This window comes from Vicugna pacos, unplaced genomic scaffold, assembly GCF_048564905.1.
Source record: "Vicugna pacos unplaced genomic scaffold, VicPac4 scaffold_20, whole genome shotgun sequence".
Taxonomy (NCBI): domain Eukaryota; kingdom Metazoa; phylum Chordata; class Mammalia; order Artiodactyla; family Camelidae; genus Vicugna; species Vicugna pacos.
In genome coordinates, this window is record NW_027328741.1 from 40,040,260 (window position 1) to 40,060,231 (window position 19,972).

A 19,972-nucleotide genomic window follows, 5' to 3' on the forward strand; every position below is an offset into this window, starting at 1 on the left:
TTAAGTTAAAAATAACTAAAATTTTAAAGGAATTTACATACATAGGTGGGAATGTGCAAAGCATATCTGGAAAAGCACCGAAAGGATAGTAAACAGAGGCATCTCCAGAGAGGGCTGAAAGAACAGAGGATGAGGGAAAACATCTTTCACTTGTGTATTTTTGTTCTCTGAGTTTTTTTTAAACCATTTCCTTGTATTTCTTTTTCAGATAAAAGAAATGTGTAATGGAGCAAAGGAGTAATTAGCTTAGCAAATACAGCAGCCATGGAATCACTAGTCATCACTTTTGATTTAAGCCAGAAAGCATTTTTTGACTCTCTCCAATGTGCTCTGTCCTGTTTTAAGACTTCTATTAATATTATTATTATTATTATTATTATTATTATTACTATTACTACAACTACTACTAATATTACTATTACTATTATTACTATTATTTTATGAAATAATAACACGGTTTACCTCACCCCTGCCCATGGCTGGTGGAAAACCAACCGAGTTTTTCTTGAGTTGTTTTCCAAGGAGTAGAGATGAGTTTATAAACAGAACACATCTTCAGGGTAAAACAGGCAGAGTGCTTTTCCAGCAGGCCAGAGAGCTATGAAGTGTTTTCAACAGAGGCGCCCAGAAGCTGAGAGAGAAAGCCTCCAGGACACTACAAAAAGCTGCCCAAACTGCCGTCTCCATGGTACTACTGAAATAGGAAAGAACAAATCTGACTTCATATTTGATCTGTTTCTTTGAATTTAACAAAGCCAAGTTAATATCCTCCGGTCTTTTCATGGGTTATGATGTCACAGAGGAAACGGACAGGTCAACAAGGAATCACTCTGCCGTGATCCCGGAGCCGGGGAAAGGGATGGGCTGCAAGATGTATGAAGCAGCCGCAACTGTGCCCGTGCTTCTAGGCAGGTATCCAAAATCGCCTCGACAAGGTGTCAAACATTTGTGCCCATGCCCTCATCAACAGACATGTATTAAAGACAAATGGAAACATATAAAAGGCCAATACCCTTGCTGGGTACACCGTCCAAAGAACAAAGTCTCAGTTTGACAACTGGCCATCTCGGTTCCATGGGATTCATTCTTGGAGAACTTTAAAAACCACTCTTTTGTCCTCAAGAATTGCTGCATATTTGTCCTATCTTTGGCTCAGGGATGCAGCACGTTCAAGTGAACTTTAATGTCTGCACAGATTTGACTGTCTTTTTCCAGGTTCACTTGTCCATTCAAAAGAGGCCTGAGCTAAGTCCATCCTCCGTAAGATCTAGTCCCTCCAGTGACAGCTCATTGAGCCTGCAATTAAAAGCCAAGTGAACAAGACTGTCCTCAGCTAAAAAGTTCACCCATCTTTCACTGTTTTCTTAATCTCCTCTCCTGGCTAATTGCAACAGACTAACACCTCCCTCCACCAAGATACCCAACTATGTCATTTTTCTCCCCAAAGAGAAAATAAGGTCCATAAAATAGGAGACAACTCCATAGTCACCTCTGAATTCTTAGCATATAGTAATGTCAATAAATACAACTCAGATTATTGTTAGTTTCCTTTAAAACCTTTCTGGTTATTTGAATGAGACCTTGGAAGAGAGGTGTTTGCTGTCCAGTATCTTGATCCACAAGACTCTGGAGGCCTTTTTCGGAATAGCTGTTCACTGATTCATTCAAAACACAACTTATCAATCAAGGAGTAGCTGTGCTTTTCTGCCAGGAGTTTGTGGTCACTCTCATGCCAGAACAGCTTTAAACTATATCCTTACTTTGGATTTGTTATTTTTCCCCTCTTCCAACAAAATTGACTTTTCTTACTTTCTTGTCTTGAGGAATTTTTTTTTTCCTATTCCACCCTTTAGTAAAGCAAGATTCTCAGGATGGGCTTGGCCCATTATATGATCACCCATCCAACTCCTAGTGTGAGAGGCCTGGGGCTCACATCCTTCCCTCCTGTCAAGGCAACTGAAAATCAGTTCAGGAGCCAACCAGCACACCACGGCTTCTAACGCTCACGTATCTCTCAGAAACCCTGCTTTCTCGTTTGTCTTGGCTTCTGAGAATTTTCCCTCACTTTCTTGACAATGAGTTGTGCAGCTTGAAAGATGAGGAAGGAAGGTTTTATTTCTCAATCAGCATTTTAAGGAACTTGTGTAATGAAGGTTTTCAGGAGTTTTAGTACCCTCCATTGCCGAGACAGAAAACACACTAGACATTTTCTAAATTTAGTTCTCATGTGCATTTTTTCTGTGCTTTTTTTTTCTTAACTGCTAACAGACATTTTTTAATTAAAAAAAAATAAGGCCCCAAAAAGAATAGAACACTGAAGGGGCAAACAAAATTAAAGGGCAAAGACAGAAAAATGATAACTACTCTACAAAGTTAATGTAATACATACACTATGTATCAGATCAGCAATTCTCAGTAACAGCTAATTGAAACATGACCATGAGGTAAAATTTCTCTCCTGTCAGGACATGGCCAACAGAAAATACAATTAAACCAACAAACTAATTTCCTAAGTCTGGCGAGGTACAGAAGTCTACAAGCTAAATGTGTCTTATTCTAGAAAAGAGGGAGTCTCACCAGCTCTTTTCTGTGGAGCCTGAGCCCACGGGAGGACGGTGAAGTGAGCTCTGTAAGTACCCAATTAGCAAAGTGAGTGATGAATAAATAGACGTGAGCTTTGATGACAGAGATAATACTACTATTCGTTTGTCCTTTAAAGTATGACTTCACTTTCAGTGATCAATACTTCGGCGTCCTTAGGAGTTGAGATTTTAGGAAAATGCACAACCTGGGCCCAGATCTCCTCTTTAAGCTCGTGACACTGCAGTTAGTTGTCTCAAAGGCAGCTCCAACTCCACATGCAAAGAGCTGACTTCACGGTGTTCCTCCCATAGCCGTCCTTACCAGGGCCCCTGGTCGGAGGGTAAGGTCTCCCTGCGTCTCCCAACTCAGGCCCATCACTCACAGATGTGAATGTACCCCTCCTTCAGGGACCAGATATCCTCAGACACCGAGTCCCACCACCCTCAACTGACCTACCAGATACTCACTGGCACTCACTCAGCACTGACTCTCTGCTGGAGACCACGCTGCACACTGCACAGTGTATCTCACTGGATCTCCACAACAGTCCTGGGAATTGGGTACATCACTGCTTCAATTGATTAGATAAATTGTTTCACTTCCTTGCGTGCGTCCTTCAAACTGACACGGCTACTAAGCCACAAGCCTGGGCCTGAAAACCACTTGAAAATTGGACACTGCTACACCTCGCAGCCACCCTACTCTGACTCATCACATCATCTCCTGCCAAGCCTTCTAAATGTTTCCAAACATTCTAGAAGACAAATATGAACTATGAGAGCACCCCACTCTCCTACTTAAAATCTGTCAATGATGGTTCACTCCCCTTAGGAGAAAGCCCAACCAGGCCTGAGCACAGCCTAAGGCCCCAGCATCCGCTTTCCCTGCACGGCCGCGCCGCCTCACCCACCACGCAGCTCTACACGTGCCGTGTCTAGGACAGGGATGCTGACTCCGCACAACCCAGGGCTTGTCTCACTCGAACAATGATCACCTTCTTCAGTGTTCATCTTCTTCATTGCTGACTCTCACAAAAATGTTTTCTCATGATGAATCAATATCTTTTTCCTTACAACTGCCCATCATTAATAATGAGCTCCCCCCAAAGAGAGAAGACCTAATTCTCAGTCTCCTTATCTGTAAAGTGAGAATAACAAGGAAATATGTGAGGTTTCAAGAGAAATAATATTCATGTGAGGCTGAGGGACAATTCCATCATACAGTAAGCATTCAATATGTGCTTACTTAATATTAATAAGAATATATTGCATTCTAGCAACCTTCAATCAATGTTTTATGACTTTGTCCAACAGACTACTGACAAACTGTTGGACGAACCACTTTGAGCAGATCAGCACAAGCATACTGGGAGAGGTAAGTGCTGACTCCAGTTACAGCTGCAGCCACCCAGCACTACGGGGCGGGGGCAGTTTGCTCAAACTCTTACATGTTGCTTGAGCATTTAGTTCTCATTATAGAATAAAGACAGTTGTTCTTTAGTCAAAGCTCCTGAAACATAAATCTTCAAAGATTGATGCAAATTAGGTTTCAAGTACAACACTCTCACTAGAATTTATTTGAAAATTATAGTCTTAGCTACTCCGCACATCAAAAGGGCATAATCTTAATGTATCTGACTAAATACACTGAAAGGGTTGTTTAAAAGTAATTAAGAAGAAGCCATTCAGAATAAGCTCTCAGTATCATCTGCACAAAGACCCACCCAAGGGTCTCATTTCTCACTTCCACATAGGTGTTTTCAAGTAGCTTACCTTGGGTCTTGGTTTCTTATAACACGGGGCGGGGAATAGTTGTGGATAGATTTATGTAGCAAATATATACCAAGGGTATTTGTTGTGAAGGAATTCTACAAATAAGAAGATTGATACATAGTCCCACCCATAAGAAATTCAGCCTTTCCATTTACAACAGCATTAAAAATAAAGTGAGAGATACATTTAACAAAAATTTACAAGATTTGTACATTGAACTTTTTGAAGTATCACCAGAATAAATTTTAAAAGATCTACATATATGGAAGACATCCCATTTTCATGGAATGATTGACAATATTATTAAAAATGTTAAGAATCCTCAAAGTGAACTATATATTCAGTGGAATCCCTATCAAAATTCCAGCTGACTTCTATGCAAAATTGAAAAACTGATCCCAAAATTCACATGGACGTGCAAGGGGCCCAGGACAGCAAAAACAACCTTGAAAAAGAAGAGTAAAGTTGGAGGACCCACTTTAAAGTGTACTAAAATGCTATAGTACTAAGTCAGTATGATACTGGCATAAGTTTGGATAAATAAGTCTAAGAGACACAATAAAAACCCACGGGGAAAAACTTACATTTACAGACACTTTTCCACTAGGGGGCCAAAAACACTCCATTGAAAGAATAGTCTATTCAACTAATGGTTCAGGGACAGCTGGGTATCTGCAGGCAAAAGAATCAATCTGGAATCTGAACACCCATATTTTATATAACAAATAAAATTAATTGAAAATAGATCACAGACAGAAATGTAAAAATTAAACCTATAAACTTTCTAAAAGAAGACACAGTATAAATCTTTGTGGGCCTAGGATAGGCTTTGGTTTCCTAGATACAAAACCAAGAGCACAAGTGATAGAAGGAAAAAGCAGATAAACTGGACTTCATCAAAACTAAAACCTTTTTCTTACAAAGGACATCATCAAGAAAGTGAAATGACAGGGGAAAAGGGTATCTCAAGTCAGAGAGTGCGTGCTTTGCAAAAAAATAAAATAAATCTTTACATCAAACTACCTCCCTTGTAAAGAAATTGTTTTAATGTTTAAAAAAATATAGTTAAAGGACAATGTGCAGAATAGAAGAAAAATTTTGCAAAGCATGTATCTAATAAGAGAGTAGTATCCAGGATATATAACGAATGCTTACAACTGAACAATACAAAAAAATACACCCAATTTTTAAATTTACCACGAATTTAAATAGATATACAAATGGCCAATAATCATATGAAAAGATGCTCAGCATCACTAGGGAAGTCAAAAACAAAATGAGATCTCATTTTACACCCACTAGGATGGTTATAACCAAAACATGGACAATAACAAATGTCGTTCAGGAGGCAGAGAAACCTCATATGCGGCCAGGGGAAAGGAACAATGTTGCAGCTTCTTTGGAGAAGTCTGGTATTTCCTCAAAAGCTTAGAGTTATATGTCTCAGCAATTCCACTCCTACATATAGAGTCATCTCTCAATATCCTTGGGGGGTTGGTTTCAGGAACCCCACACCCTGGATACCATAATCCAAGGATGTTCGAGTCCCTTTACAATCAACCATCTGGATTCATGTAGTGGAAACTACAGATATGGCGGGGCAAATGTACAGCCAACAGAATGAAAACATATTCTCATAAAAAATTTCACATCAATATTCATAGCAGTATCATTCAGAGTAGCCAAAAGTTACTAACAATATCCATCCATCAATGAACGGATAAACACATTTACCAAGAATAGGCCCACAAACTTTTGGTCATTGAAACTTTGACAAAGGAGGTGAGAACATACAATGGAGTAAAGACAGCCTCTTCAGCAAATGGTGTAGGGAAAACTTAACAGCTGCATGTAAATCATTGAAGTTAGACTACTCCCTCACAGAATATACAAAAATGAATACAAAATGTGTTAAAGACTTAAACATGTAGACAAGACACTATAAACCTCTTAGAAGCAACCATAGGCAAAACATGTGACATACATCTCAGCAATGTTTTCCTAGAGCAGTCTACTCAAGCAATAGAAAAACAACCAAAAATATACAAGAGGGATCTAATTAAACTTACAAGCTTTTGCACAGCTATGGAAACAGTAAGCAAAACAAAAAGACAACCAACCTATGGAATGGGAGAAAATATTTACAATAAATGAAACTGCTAGGGGCTTAATTCCCAGAATATGTAAACAGCTTTTACACTTAATAAGAAAGAAAAACAAACAATTCAATTCAAAAATTGGCAGAAGTCCTAAAGAAACATTTCTCCAATGAAGACGTACAAATGGCCAGTAGCCACATAAAAAAATATTCAATATCATTATCAGAGAAATGCAAATCAAAACTGCAATCAAGTATCACCTCTCACCAGTCAGAATAGCCATCATTCAGAAGTTCACTGACAATAAATACTGGAAAGTCTGCGGAGAATTGGGAACACACCTGCACTGTGGTGGGGATACAGTTTGGTGGAGCCATTGTGGAAAAGTGTATAGATGTTCCTCTAAAGACATAAAATTGACCTCCCAGATGACCCAGCAATCCCACTCCTGGGCATATATCCAGAAGGAACCCTAATTGAAAAAGACACCTACACCCCAATGTACACAGCAGCACTATTTACAATATCAAGACATGGAAGCAACCGAAATGTCCACTGAGAGATGACTGGATAAAGAGGTTGTAGCATATTTGTCCAATAGACTACTATTCAGCCATAAAATAATAATAAAATAATGACATTGGCAGCAACATCAATGGACCTGGAGAATGTCATTCTAAGTGAAGTAAGCCAGAAAGAGAAAGGAAAATACCATATGAGATTGCTCACATGTGGACTCTAAAAAAAAAAAATAGAAAGAAACAAAAAAATAAACTTATCTACAGAACAGAAACAGACACAGAGACATAGAAACCAAACTATGGTTACCAGTGGGGAGAGGGTGTGGGAAGGAATAAACTGGGAGTTCAAGATTTGCAGATACTGAGTATGTAAAGAATAAACAGCAAGTTTATACTGTATAGCACAGGAGAATATATTTAATATCTTATAGTAACTTATGTTTAAAAAGAGGATGAAAATGAATACAGGTAGGTTCCTATTTAGCTGAAGTGTTGTGCTGTACACAAGAAACTGACACAAAATTATAAACTAACAAGACTTCAATGAAAATATTTTTAAATAGACCAAAAACGAAAACAAAGGAAAAGGATATTATCAAGCAAAAAGAATAAAGTACTGATTCAGGCTACAATTATGGATGAACCTTGAAACTTTATGCTAAAATAAGCCAGACACAGAAAGCCAAATAGTGCCCTTTAAAGTGAACTGTATCTAAGCGTTTATTGTACTACTCCTGTAAATTTTCCAGAGGTTTGAAATCTATCAATATCAAAATAAAATGTATTATGCATTAAAAACTTAAAACGCTTCCTCACAGGAGGGCTTTAATTATTAAATGCAGAAACGCATATAAAGCTCTTGGAAAAACAATTTGCACGTCCACACACAGTCACTGCTGTCACTGCCACTCAGAGGGTGGTGACAGCGCTGATGAGAGCTGCCTCCACTCGCTCCCCTGCAGAAAGGAGTGAAGGCCTGAGCTCTGACAGGCAGGGTGAGCGTGAACCTGAGTCATACACAGCCACGTTCCAGACTCTGCGTTACCCAACTTTCTTATACAAACTGCAACATGTAATGTAAACACGCTAGAGGGATGTATCTTACAACACAGGGAATACAGACAATGTTTTACAGTAACTATAAATGGAGCATCTATTGTACACCTGAAACTAATATCATATTTTAAATCAGCTATATTTTTATGAAAAATTAAAAAATATTTTTAAAATGCTATCACTTTAATATTCAATTCGGTTTTTAAGTTACTACTAAACAGCTCAGAATGTATAAAAGCATTTAATTGTGCTGTTTGCTTACATATTTATTTACATTCAGCCTCTTGCTAAAAGAGAATTTAAACAATTCTGTTTAAACACAGCTTAACAACCATAACAACAAAAGGCAAAACGGAGAGTGAAGAGAAAATGGAGATTCAATACTTAAATGAAACCAGGGGGAAGTAAACTCATAAAAATGGATTCCATGAAGTCAGGGCAAGTGTTAAGGCTGACTAGAAATTCAGCTGTAGGATTCTTGGCAGCGAAACCAAAAAGAAAAGATGATGGGGTGGGTGGTAGAGCGTGTGCTTAGCGTGCACGGGGTCCTGGGTTGAAGCCCCAGGGCTTCCACTAACAGGTAAATACATCTAATTAACTGCCCCCCTAAAAGATCACCAAAGAAAAGAAAAAGAGAAATTTCTTTCCCAAAGAACCCTGATATTAAATTTGGATTAAATATTAAAAAAAAGAAAAAAAGAAAAATTCAAAAGATAAGTGACACTGAAGGAAAACCACAGCTGGCCTAACAAGCTAAGTCACAAATCAAAATGTGATAAGTGTCGGTTTCCTGATCTAAGTTTTGCTGGGCTACCTGGTAAATCTGAAGTTTAGTGTCAGTTTACTGGGCTAATAAGCTACCCCGAAAATCCAAGGTCAACAGTTGTCAGTAACGTGATCTGTTCCAAATTGATAAGCTTCAGTGTACTGATTCCTTGCTTTTTGTTGTTTGAGCCTTATTGGGTATTAGCCCCATACTTGTAATTAACCCTATAAAACCTCATGTGCACGTCTTGGAGGTGCTCAGAGCTTTGGAAAAGAAACCCCTCTGAGCCCGCCAGCGTAATAAATCTCAGTACTCCAACCCTCTGTGTGATTCTTATTTCTTGGCTGGCCTTTTGTTTCCATAACAACACAAGCGATAATGTCCGTGAGATAAATCTGGGGAGGCTGCTGGTAAGTCGCCATGTCTCACGTGGGAAAATCTGAAACATCCTTCTCACCACTCAGAGTCATCATAAGCCCACACCACACCTCCTGCCGTTAAATGCAGGAGCACGGTTAGGGCCCGGCCTTTGCTGTCTTTGTGTCATCACAGTGATACAGGATGGAAGGGGGAAGAGCACAGCCATTCAAGGAAGGCCGCAGCAATTGACATCAAAATGGTGAAGGATTCAACCCCCAATAGGCCTTGAGGCTCAGGATGAAGAGATTTAACTTCTAGCAGATCTTGAGATTCAGTAAACATCCATTGTAATAGTAACCTGGTGAATAACATGCCCCAGGCACCATGGCAGTCCCAATGATAGCCACAAAAGGTCAAAGGGTGGGAAATGGCCAACTCCCTGGGAATCCTAGCCCCTTGCCCTAAGGCTGGTCCTTCTACTTATTAGCATATGAAACCACCAAGCCCAAGAAAACAAGCAACACAGCGCCACCTCGCGGTCACCACTCTCTGTCCCTCTTTGGAGAAGACAGACCTTCTGTCTGTGGGGTGTGTACCTACTTCTAATCTGTGCATGAAACCCCCACACCTCGTGACGTTTCTCTTGCATTTCAATGTATCTGTCTGAATATATATACCTTTACTCAACACTGGCTTGCTCTTGAATTCTTTACTGCATGAAGTCAAAGAACAAAATCTGGTGGGGCACATCCCAGGGGCTCAACGAAAGCCTGGGACACAGCCCTTCTCATGCCCAACGTTTTTTATTCTTGTATCAACAGGACTGGGCTGTGAAGTGACGTCTGAGGCCCCAGCTAAGGGACAGAACCAGCTTCCAGGGTTCCAATTTGCGGGCAGCCTCTCCCCCAGCTTGGGCCTTGGGGTCTGCCCGGTTCTCTGTGTTTCTCTGTTGTGCTGACTCCCCAGCCATACAGCGTACTCCTAGGCCTGTCCCCACAAAACCCTTCTCTCCAAAATACAAGCACGTCATGTCACAATCCTCTTGTTCAACCAGGAAATGTTCAGCCCACTTTTTTCCTCCCCAATAAATTACCCAACTGTCCTCCCTCCCATCACATCACTTCTTTCTTTGTGAGAACTCTGCACTCGCCACACCCCATCATGAACACAGGTGTCTTGCTGGCTGTGACGGAGATGTTTCTTTCTCACACAGCAAGCGTCCTTTCACTTTCCCCTTGTTACCTTAAAAAAGCCTTTCCTGAGTCACCCACCCCTCTGATTATGAACTCACAATGTGCTGAAGTTGCAGTCACTATGTGCATACATCCCAGTTTTGGCTAGGTTTCCATCACAAGATCTTCATTAAGGAGCTGCATCAAGAAGTTATACAGGGTATTCTTACATCAGAGTGGAGGAACCTGCAAAAAATTTAAACGGCTTTGAAGAGAGTGTTAACCAGGGACAGAGATGTCGCGGGTCCTAGTCAAAAGTGTCATGAGGAAAAATGTTCTCCCAAGGCTCAGAGTGGCTTCTGAACACAGAATCCTCAGGGAGGAGGTGACAGGCAGTGATTAGGGTGGGTGATACAGGTTACGCTCCCCCAGCTGGGGAAGAATAGGTTTTTTTCTTGTTTTCCAAACAATTTCTTACTATCTTTTTCTCTTATTGCCACATACCATTTCCTACGAATTAAGCATATCAATGTCAGTCACTTGGGCCACTTGGGAGAAGCTACACGATGCCATTCACAGGGATGGGGCATGACAGCCACACCAGTCTAGGTTGAAAGACCAGTGGGGGTATTTGCAAGGTAATCACGGGCATGCAACAAACTCCCCAGCTTCAATGACCTCATCTCAAAGCTGGGGTCAATAAAACTACCAAGCAAATTGCGTGAAGATTATGGCCAATGTTTACTAGGTAAGTGCCCGTGAAAGCTGCCGCTTAATGGGGAATGAGTACGATCAATGAGGCCCTGTCTACCTGCCCACATGCGCCCTGCCTTCCTGCCTTGCTGCAACAGCAGAACTTGTTTAGCTGAGATGAACACCCCCAGAGCAGCCCAGACGGGAAAGCTCCCAGCTCTGCACGGCGAGACGTGTTCCTTTCCTTCTCAGAGCTGATCACAGTTTGCTGTCGTCTGTTTTTATGTTTATCCCTTTTGTAACTCCCTCTCCTCCGGAGTTTTTGCTCAAGCAGCACAGGGCCAGGTGTGTCTTGGGTCCTGCCGGATATTCTGGGCAGGGAAACAGCCAACTCCATATCTGGCTCTGGTGCTGAACGGAGAGAGCAGAAGGCCCAGGGGCCCATGCTGAACTGAGGCCCCTGCACCCAAAATTATGGTCTGACCTTGGGCAAATTACACAGTCTTCTTTACCCTGAGATTCCTCATCTGTCCATGAAAATAACTGCCCATGTCACACAGAGTTACAAGTATTAAAGGAAATCAACAAATTCACAACCTAGCCAAGGGGCTACAAGTGCATCCTCAACAGACAAATGCTGCCTTTACGGCTCTGACGCACGCTAAGCGGGGCGGCCCCACACAGTGAACACTGCTAAGTGCCAGGGTGTTAAATGCTTCATGTGTGCTATAATACTCTTTAGATCTTACAACAATCCCAGGAAGAAATGAATATTATCATGCCCATTTCACAGATTCACCAACAGGTTGAGAGTATGCATTCTATTCCAAGGCCCTATGGTGAAGAAATGGCAATTTAAACCGGAATCTGGGCCCAGGCCTTGGCTCCATCTCTCTCCCATCCACCTGACCACTTGCCTATGAATTCCACCTGTCCAATATAAAAGTTTGCAGCCGGCCATCTCTTAAAAGCAATGTGTGCCACCGTTTGTCAATGTTGTTTAATTACCATAAACTGTTCTCAGAAACCACTACAGTAAAGAAAGTTGGACTTAAGGAATTCTGCATTGCGTTCTCCTGCAATGTGCAGGATCCCTTTCCTACACCTCCAAATCCAAGTGTATGCTTCCTCCGTGTTTATGTTTGCACACGGCTTATTAAAGCAGAAGGTATCTGCAGTAATTCCATCTCGGTTGCTTTCCAAGTTTGCAGATTATCCATATTCGGTCTGTGAACGAAAATACTACAATGTGAATGAGAATACTGCAACCATGTCAGTAAACAAAGAATACTGATACCAAGTCATTAAAGGCTTCCGCCACTCCCCGGCGAGGACAGGCTTGCAGCCCAGCCACTGCAGCAACTCACAATGGTGCCCTCTGAGCAGACTCAGAATAAGAAAGGACGGGCTACTGGCCCGAGATAGCTAGGTGCTTGTCTAAAAAATGAATTCAGTGAGTCCTAATATTTGCTTCCTCCCATTCATACAAAATCACTAAATTCTTGAACTTGAGATACCTGGCTTTCTTTAGATAACAAGTAATCTTTTATTGTTCCAACAACCTGGTCTTTGTTGTAAAGCTCCTATATATCCTAGCTCTTCCTCAACCTCTTGGGAGCAGTCCCTCAGAGAGTTCTGAGAGACGGTCATCCTGGCTCGAGTCCTCCCGCCAAATGAAACATAACTCTTAACTTTTAGGCTGCACGTTTATTTCAGTCAACAGTTTTGGACACCATGAAGCACCACAGCAGATTTCTCTCCACCTGAACTCTCCAAGTAACCAGAGCCTTGGTACCAGCAGTGGCCCTTTGTGCTCATCCGCCTCCTCGGGGGGTCCAGATGAATTTGGCTGAGTCTCTCCTGGTTCTCAGATCTCACATATTGGTTGATGATCCTAAGTTTTATCTGGCGGTGTATCCAGGTACGTGGCCCTCCAGTTGAAAGAAACTGAGGTGAATTACCCACCCAGTGGAGACATCCCGAGTGGGTCCAAGTTGAAAGACACTGGGTTCAGGACTGAGTGGTTAGGTAAGAGGCTGGTCTAATGTTTTCCTCAATTTGGTTACCTCCATTGAATTTTTCAGGATAAAAGTAAAACTCTTATGAGGAAACTTTCAACTCCAAATTTTGGACCATCCTCCTGGCTGGTAACAGCATTCTCGGGTGACAGGGAATCTTCCAGGAGTGGTAGACACAAAGACTTCATGCCACAGAGTTGTCCCTCTGGGAAATCTTACTAGCAAATTTATTCTGAGAACCCGACCTTACAATGGGGAATAGAACTTTCAAAAAAAAAATAAAGAACAGAAAAGAAAAGAAAAAGAAATGACAGATTGCCAGTCTCCAAGTAAAACCCCAGCCAGATTTATGTACATACAAAACTTACAACATTAATCGGGAATAAGAAAAAAAAAACCTCACTCTGGAAATAACCAGGCCTGATAAAAACATTTTTTGGCATTCTGAACTTGTAAAAACAAAATCCCCTTTAGTGGGAACTTGGATTTCTCTTCCTGTGTCCTTGAAATGTAAACGTTTTATCTTTCTCTGGATGTTTTAAGTGTGTGCATGTAAGTATATATATGTTTAGTTTAGTTTTTAAAGGAAACCTTGGACTCTGCCATACAAAAGTTCAAGTATTGTGTACATATGGTGGCCACACAAATAAATTGGGATTCTAAGCAATTCTTTGATTGTACCAATTTTCAGATATTTTGCCATCTTAAACTTTGTTGCATCAGCCTGGACCACGAAGGCTTTAAGCTTTTGGAGAGTAAACCTTTGAATTTTATTTAGGCAACACCCTGACTCTCATGTGGAAGGGCCTCTTCATCTTATTGGTTTAAAATCACTATATATATTATATATATATATATATATATATATATATATATATATATATATTATATATATATAATTGATGGCCATATGATGGATTTTTTAATTTGGAAAAACTTTTTAATTGGTGAAAGTTTAAAGAGATCTCATTATAAACGGCTGTTTTATTGGTACCTATTAAAATAAAGTTTAAATGCAGAAAAATATATCTAATGGTTAACCTAAGAACTCAGATATAAAAATATAACTGGTTTGAAAAGCTACATTTTTGTTTTTCCTTTCTGATAAATGTTTCTAGAGATGCTAATAAAAACTTAGTATAATTAATGTTAATTAGGTTGAATAACTGGAAAAAGGATTGTAAAAATGTCAAAAAAACAGATAAGTGGCTTATCCCAAAAGGATAAATATTTTTATATGGTTATTTTGAATGAGATAAATAAAATGGACATTTTTGGATTTACATACAGGGTTTTGATACTACACTACGTAAAGTTAAAAAAAAAGGGCCAAAGAGTTCACCTACTCCCCCCCAACATTAAAGTTCAAACAAGTCCGTTTTATTTACCACAGTTTAACATATATTTATATGTAGACTGAAATACTTGATCAAGGATTGGGACAACAGACCAATTAATGAAATTAAAAATCGAGAAGGGCCTAAGCTCTTTGGCTGAAACTTGGGCATCCTAGAGACTTCTATAAAATTATATACAATGTACACCCACAAAAAAAAGGTTTCTGTCACTCCTTCTAGAAATAAGAATTATTGATTAAACTTAATAAATATAAAAATTAAAGGTATAAGATTTAATAAAATTGAGATAAAAGTTTGTGAAATTGGTATATTTAGATGGTCTTTATATAAACCTTTTGCTTATGTTGTGGGATAGATATGTTTCAGTGGAAAAACGCTTCCCCTTCTTGGTATTATAAGGCTGGGCACATGTCTATCCCTCTGAAAATATTAATTGAACAAATTAAAGGAAACCAATATAGTTACTTGAGACGTCCAATATAACGTAAATCTAAAAAGTAATTTGAGTAGCTAAAAAAAAAAAAATAGGTTTACCCTGGGTTTAACTTATAACTCAAGGAAAAGAGACCTTAATAAATGTCTTATGCAAGCTTTGAAGACAAAATAAAGAAAACCTTAGTTTTAAAACATGGAATTCTTTGTTTACAGCTCTTCTCACTGATACAAAAATGCCAATTAAGGAGATAAAATTGGGTCTGGGTGACAGAGCATTTATCTGGGGATCTGGAAGAGAGTGTCTTTGTCTTGCAGATCAGAAATATAAATACAACAAACAGTGACCTAGGACTGAGCCTAATTAGCTCAACGAAATAAAACTTGAGGCCATGAAATTTTTGGCATTTTAGAACTCAGGACTCTGACGGGTCCTTCAGACTTTGTGAGGAAATCTTAATTATCTGTTTCATAAATAGTAAGCCTTAGTGATTTGAGCAAGCAAATTCAGCTTACTCCAACTATTATTATAAATATAAGTAAGTTTTAAAGTGAAGCTATGAGATCTCTAGCTTTTGTCTGTTTATAAGCCTGCATACAGATTATAGAAGTGAGATATTTCTACTGCTAAAAAAAAAAATTTCGAAGTCAAAGAGCTCTGCTTAATTGATGTAAAAATATAAGAGCTTAAAAATTAAGTATTTTTAAAATAAAAACTTAACAAATTGACTTTCAGTGTCATGTGAATTGGAAAATATTCAATATTAAGGTAATATTTGATATTGTTTAGTTTAAGTATGTTCTAATAAATGTAGACATCTTTAAAATCATCCATCTTAACTATAATACCTTTACTGTACCTAGGTTTAATGAAAGTCAAATAAGATCCTGTTATATCTGTTGCAGATTTGTCAAAAAAAAAATAACAGTAATGTGCTGTGGTAAAATTTTAAGTAAATTAAATGTAAATGAGATGAGAGCTTTGGGTAAATATTTAAAATATATTTTTAAAATGTATGCTTAAAATAATCTCTAAATGTTTGATATCTTTAAATTCTAGAGTTGTGCTAAATTAAGTTAAATGACAAGATTTTATTAAATATCTATGCCATTTTCAGATAAAATAAGATTGAAATATGAATTACTTAACATTTAACTTCCTCTTACAGTGAAACTAAAGGTGTTTAGAAATATTAATAAATGGTTGGTGTCACACAGAAATAGTCTCTATTAGTAAGGGAATGATCTCAGTATCCTAGGAAAGTAATATAAATGCGTAAAGGAAGATGTAAGAATGGAATAATACTTTGTTAATGAAAAATAGTGACTTTCTCCTGAAGCTGGTTACCTCTGAATGGAAGACAAAATAAGGGACACACTAATATAAGTATAGAAAGCTGTGGAAGGCTTGTGGAAAAGGAACCCTGAGGAAAGTTTTGTACGTGGTCAGAATTGGCTAAGTTTAGAATCAAATTGGGCAACGTAAATGAATCTTAGAAGTTAGCTGGAACAAGATTAGATTTGGTTTTCTCTCTGTTAAGAGGAAAAAATTTTCTTAAAATATTAATCCACCTTCAGTAACAGATTGTAAAACTTCTTATACCACTTAGCTGATCTGTTCTGCCTTTACATTTGACATATTTTCTTGTTAATGAATTAGTACTACATTACAGTGATCTATATGTTTATCTGATCAAGTGTTCTGAAATCTTTCAAAAAGCTCCCCAAATATAAAATTCTAATTAATTAAATAAAAATTAATTTAATTAATTAAAATTCTTTTAATCTCCAGTTAAGTTTGGGATGCTACAGAAGGCCCCTGAAACATCCCAAAGAGAGATTTTTAACTATAAAGTTTCATTTGGCATTTTAAATAACATGGAATTGTCAAATGAATCATAAAACTTCTAAGGTTATATTGAATGAGAAATATTATTAATATAGGTATTGTAGAAATTATATGGACTCCCTAAAATTCTGGTTTATCTGAAATGTTACCAGTGATAATTATGGGTATAGTGAACAGGTTTCTTTATTGATTATAGTGTAACGGTGTTTAACCATGCTTTTAAATCTTTTGTCATTTATAGACAGTTAATTGTTTTCTTCTGATGGTTTTGCAAAATGCTTTCTCTTCAAGGAGATTTACTGATTTCTAATAAATTTCAAACTACAGCACTGAACTAAACTGGGTAAGACATTTTAAAGTTCTAATGAAAACTCTCATTAAAAGAATTAGTTACATGGGACTGATTAACCAGCTGAATATGGTTATAATTTTTGATATTGTTTGAAATACTACTGCCTTTTAACCTGTTTCCCAGACATAAAGAATCTCTTCTCCTTAAGCTAGTTATGGTTCACAGCAATTTGATAAATTATAACTATGTATACAGACTTGGAACAGTTATCTTTTCTCTCTATCTGATCCCTCAAAAGACTAAAAATACTTAGGTCCCCAGTGGCTCTATCAGACAAATTAGGGAGATCATCTCCTAAGAGATATAGGAGTATAAAGGTATTTTAAGGATTTTAAAGAGAAAAGAATTTACCTAAATCTGTAAGGCAAAAATCCATGAAAAGCCTTGACGTGGCTTTCTTGGCCTTAGAAAACCTTATTAACATTCTACCCTGAGACTCCGTATTAAAACTTCCAACACAGTCAATTTAAAAAGCCTATATGATCAAATAATCAGATTTAATTTGTAAAGAAATTAATCTTGATTTGGCTATATTTGAGAAAACTGAGGGTAACTTTAGAGAGAAAAAAATTATATTTTAGTCGATATTAAATTCTAGTTTTGTTAATTGAGGTCCATATTTACTAAGACACTTCCCAGATCATTCCTTGCTGTTATGTCACACTGCTGTACAGTTTAATTGAATTATGAAAAGAATACTCTAGGTTTGATTCAGTAATCTATCCTTGGGTAAAATTCCAATGCCCCATGACCTGCAGCCAGGGGATTATACATACTGCAACAGGCATGACTTAAAGAACTGTCTCCAACCTGAATGGAAAGACCCTTTTTCAGATACTCTTAACTAGACCATACACACCAAAGCTGAAGGAAACGGAGTCTCGGATTCATTTCCTATCTGAAACAGCCCCTGCAGTGCACTGGCCTATAGAGCGCTGCTCACCTTAAAACAATGCCCAAATGGAGAAAAAGCTTCCATACCAGGATGAGAAGAAGACGACATCTGAGCTAGACTGCTGACCCAAGACACCGGACCAGGACTGTATACCAATTACTTTGATAATTTCTCCAACCTTTGATTATGAACTACTCCAATTGTTAAGTTTATGATAAATTACCTATGTCTAGTACTTCTGTGTTACCTTGGTGGGTTTCCCTACTCCAAGGCTCTAACTAGATAGCCCTCAGAAACGTTATTCTACAAAGAATTTATAGTTCTGTTTAGGCCACTGTTGATCTTACAAGGTGGGAGATTTCAACTGGCCAATTAATACCTGCCCTGACCCTGACCATAAATATGAACTTTCTCATAGGATCAAACTCAGAAACACAAGCAAAATTTTAACCCAAAAATACAACTTCTCGACTATTAAATTCTTACTCGTGACTTTATTAACGTTACTAGCTGTATTACTTATATCCTGTCTATTTTATAAAATTGTTGTCTGTTACATTTCCCAATGTGTAACTAGGCCCACAAGATGGATGATGGCTAAACATCTTGAAGAAACAGATAAAATTTATAACCCTGAATAAAATAAATATAATAGTGTGATTCTAGGTATGGGAATGAGCAAAGATGGGTAAACACTTCCTGGATCATAATAGAGTAGTAAGACAGGTGATCCAGAGAACTTTTAGTATCAACAGGGCCTGATAAAAAAAACTAACACCTTGAATGGCAACTCAGAAGATTCTTCACCTGAACTAGGAATGAGCCATCCTAGCACCGTGGGACAAAATTGGTCATGAAATGTCTCTCAAAATATTGGTCGAATTTAGGACCAAGGGGGAACACTGTGAATGAAAATACTACAATGTGCATGAAAATACTGCAACCATGTCAGTAAACAAAGAATGCTGAATCCAAATCATCAGCGGCTGCTGCCAACCCCCAGCGAGTTCATGCCTACAGCCCGGCCTCTCAGCCACTCACAGTGGTGCCCTCTGAGCAGACTCAGTGCAAGAAAGGACAGGATACTGGCCCTAGATAGCCAGGTGCTTGCCAAAGGAATGAATTCAATGACCCAAATGTTTGCTTCCCACCATACATAGAAAACCACTAAATACTTGAACTTGAGATATCTGGTTTTCTTTAGATAACAAGCAATATTTTATTGTTCCAATTACCTGATCTTTGTTGTAAAGATTCTATTTATCCTAGCTCCTCCACTACCTCTTGGGAGCAGTCCCTCAGAGTGATCTGAGAGGCTGTCATCCCGGCTCCAGTCCTCCAGCCAAATAAATCAAAGCCCTTAACATTTAGGCTGAACGTTTATTTCAATGACGTTCCAGAATAGACACAACTCATCAATTCTGTAATGGAACACACTGAATCAGGAACCAAAAGCGTGTTTTAGTCCAGAAAATCTCCAGGTTCCTATTTCTTCCTGTCATTATACAATCCCTCCAGAACTCATTACTTTGCTGTCTGCTCCTCTGGCAACCAAACTCAGAGAAGAGACAACTCAGCAGAGCGCCCTGCTGAGGAGAACACCCCGCAGAAGCACTGCAGGCTGCCTTCCCTCCCGCACGCTCTGCTGACCCTTGGTGTCCCCCGTGGAGACCAGGCCAACACAGCTCTTCCCAACAGCTGCAAAGTCGCACACGTTAAATAAATCATTTTATTTTATATGATATTTTACGTATATACCCATCTCTGAAAACAGCTTTGCCAGAAGCCCAAATCTTCAACATTAATCTGCAAAGGCAAATCAGGTCCCCAAGGGAAAACAAGTCTTAAGACGACGCTAAGGCCTCCAAAGTCCTCTCCACGACCATGAACCAAACTGCCTGCAGGTCTGCAGCTGCAGGACGCTACATGTCTGCTTTTAAAGCAACCCCTTTCTGCCCTCGGGTGCTACAATGCCCTTTTATGCCCTCCCATCACAGGGCAAGAGCAGCCGCTGCAGAACCTTGCAGGGCAGCACTGACAGGACTG

General features: G+C 38.9%; 1 protein-coding gene across 1 annotated transcript in view; it reads right to left on the reverse strand.

Annotated features, from left to right (window-relative positions):
* The window catches only part of LOC140693984 (uncharacterized), a 244,706-nt gene that overhangs the window by 28,991 nt on the left and 195,743 nt on the right, over positions 1-19,972 (reverse strand). Inside the window, exon 7 of the mRNA XM_072957484.1 lies at positions 10,442-10,575. Within this exon, the coding sequence (XP_072813585.1) occupies positions 10,561-10,575 (15 nt within the window). The 3' untranslated portion in view covers positions 10,442-10,560. Of the gene's footprint in view, positions 10,576-19,972 lie in introns of the transcript that reaches the window.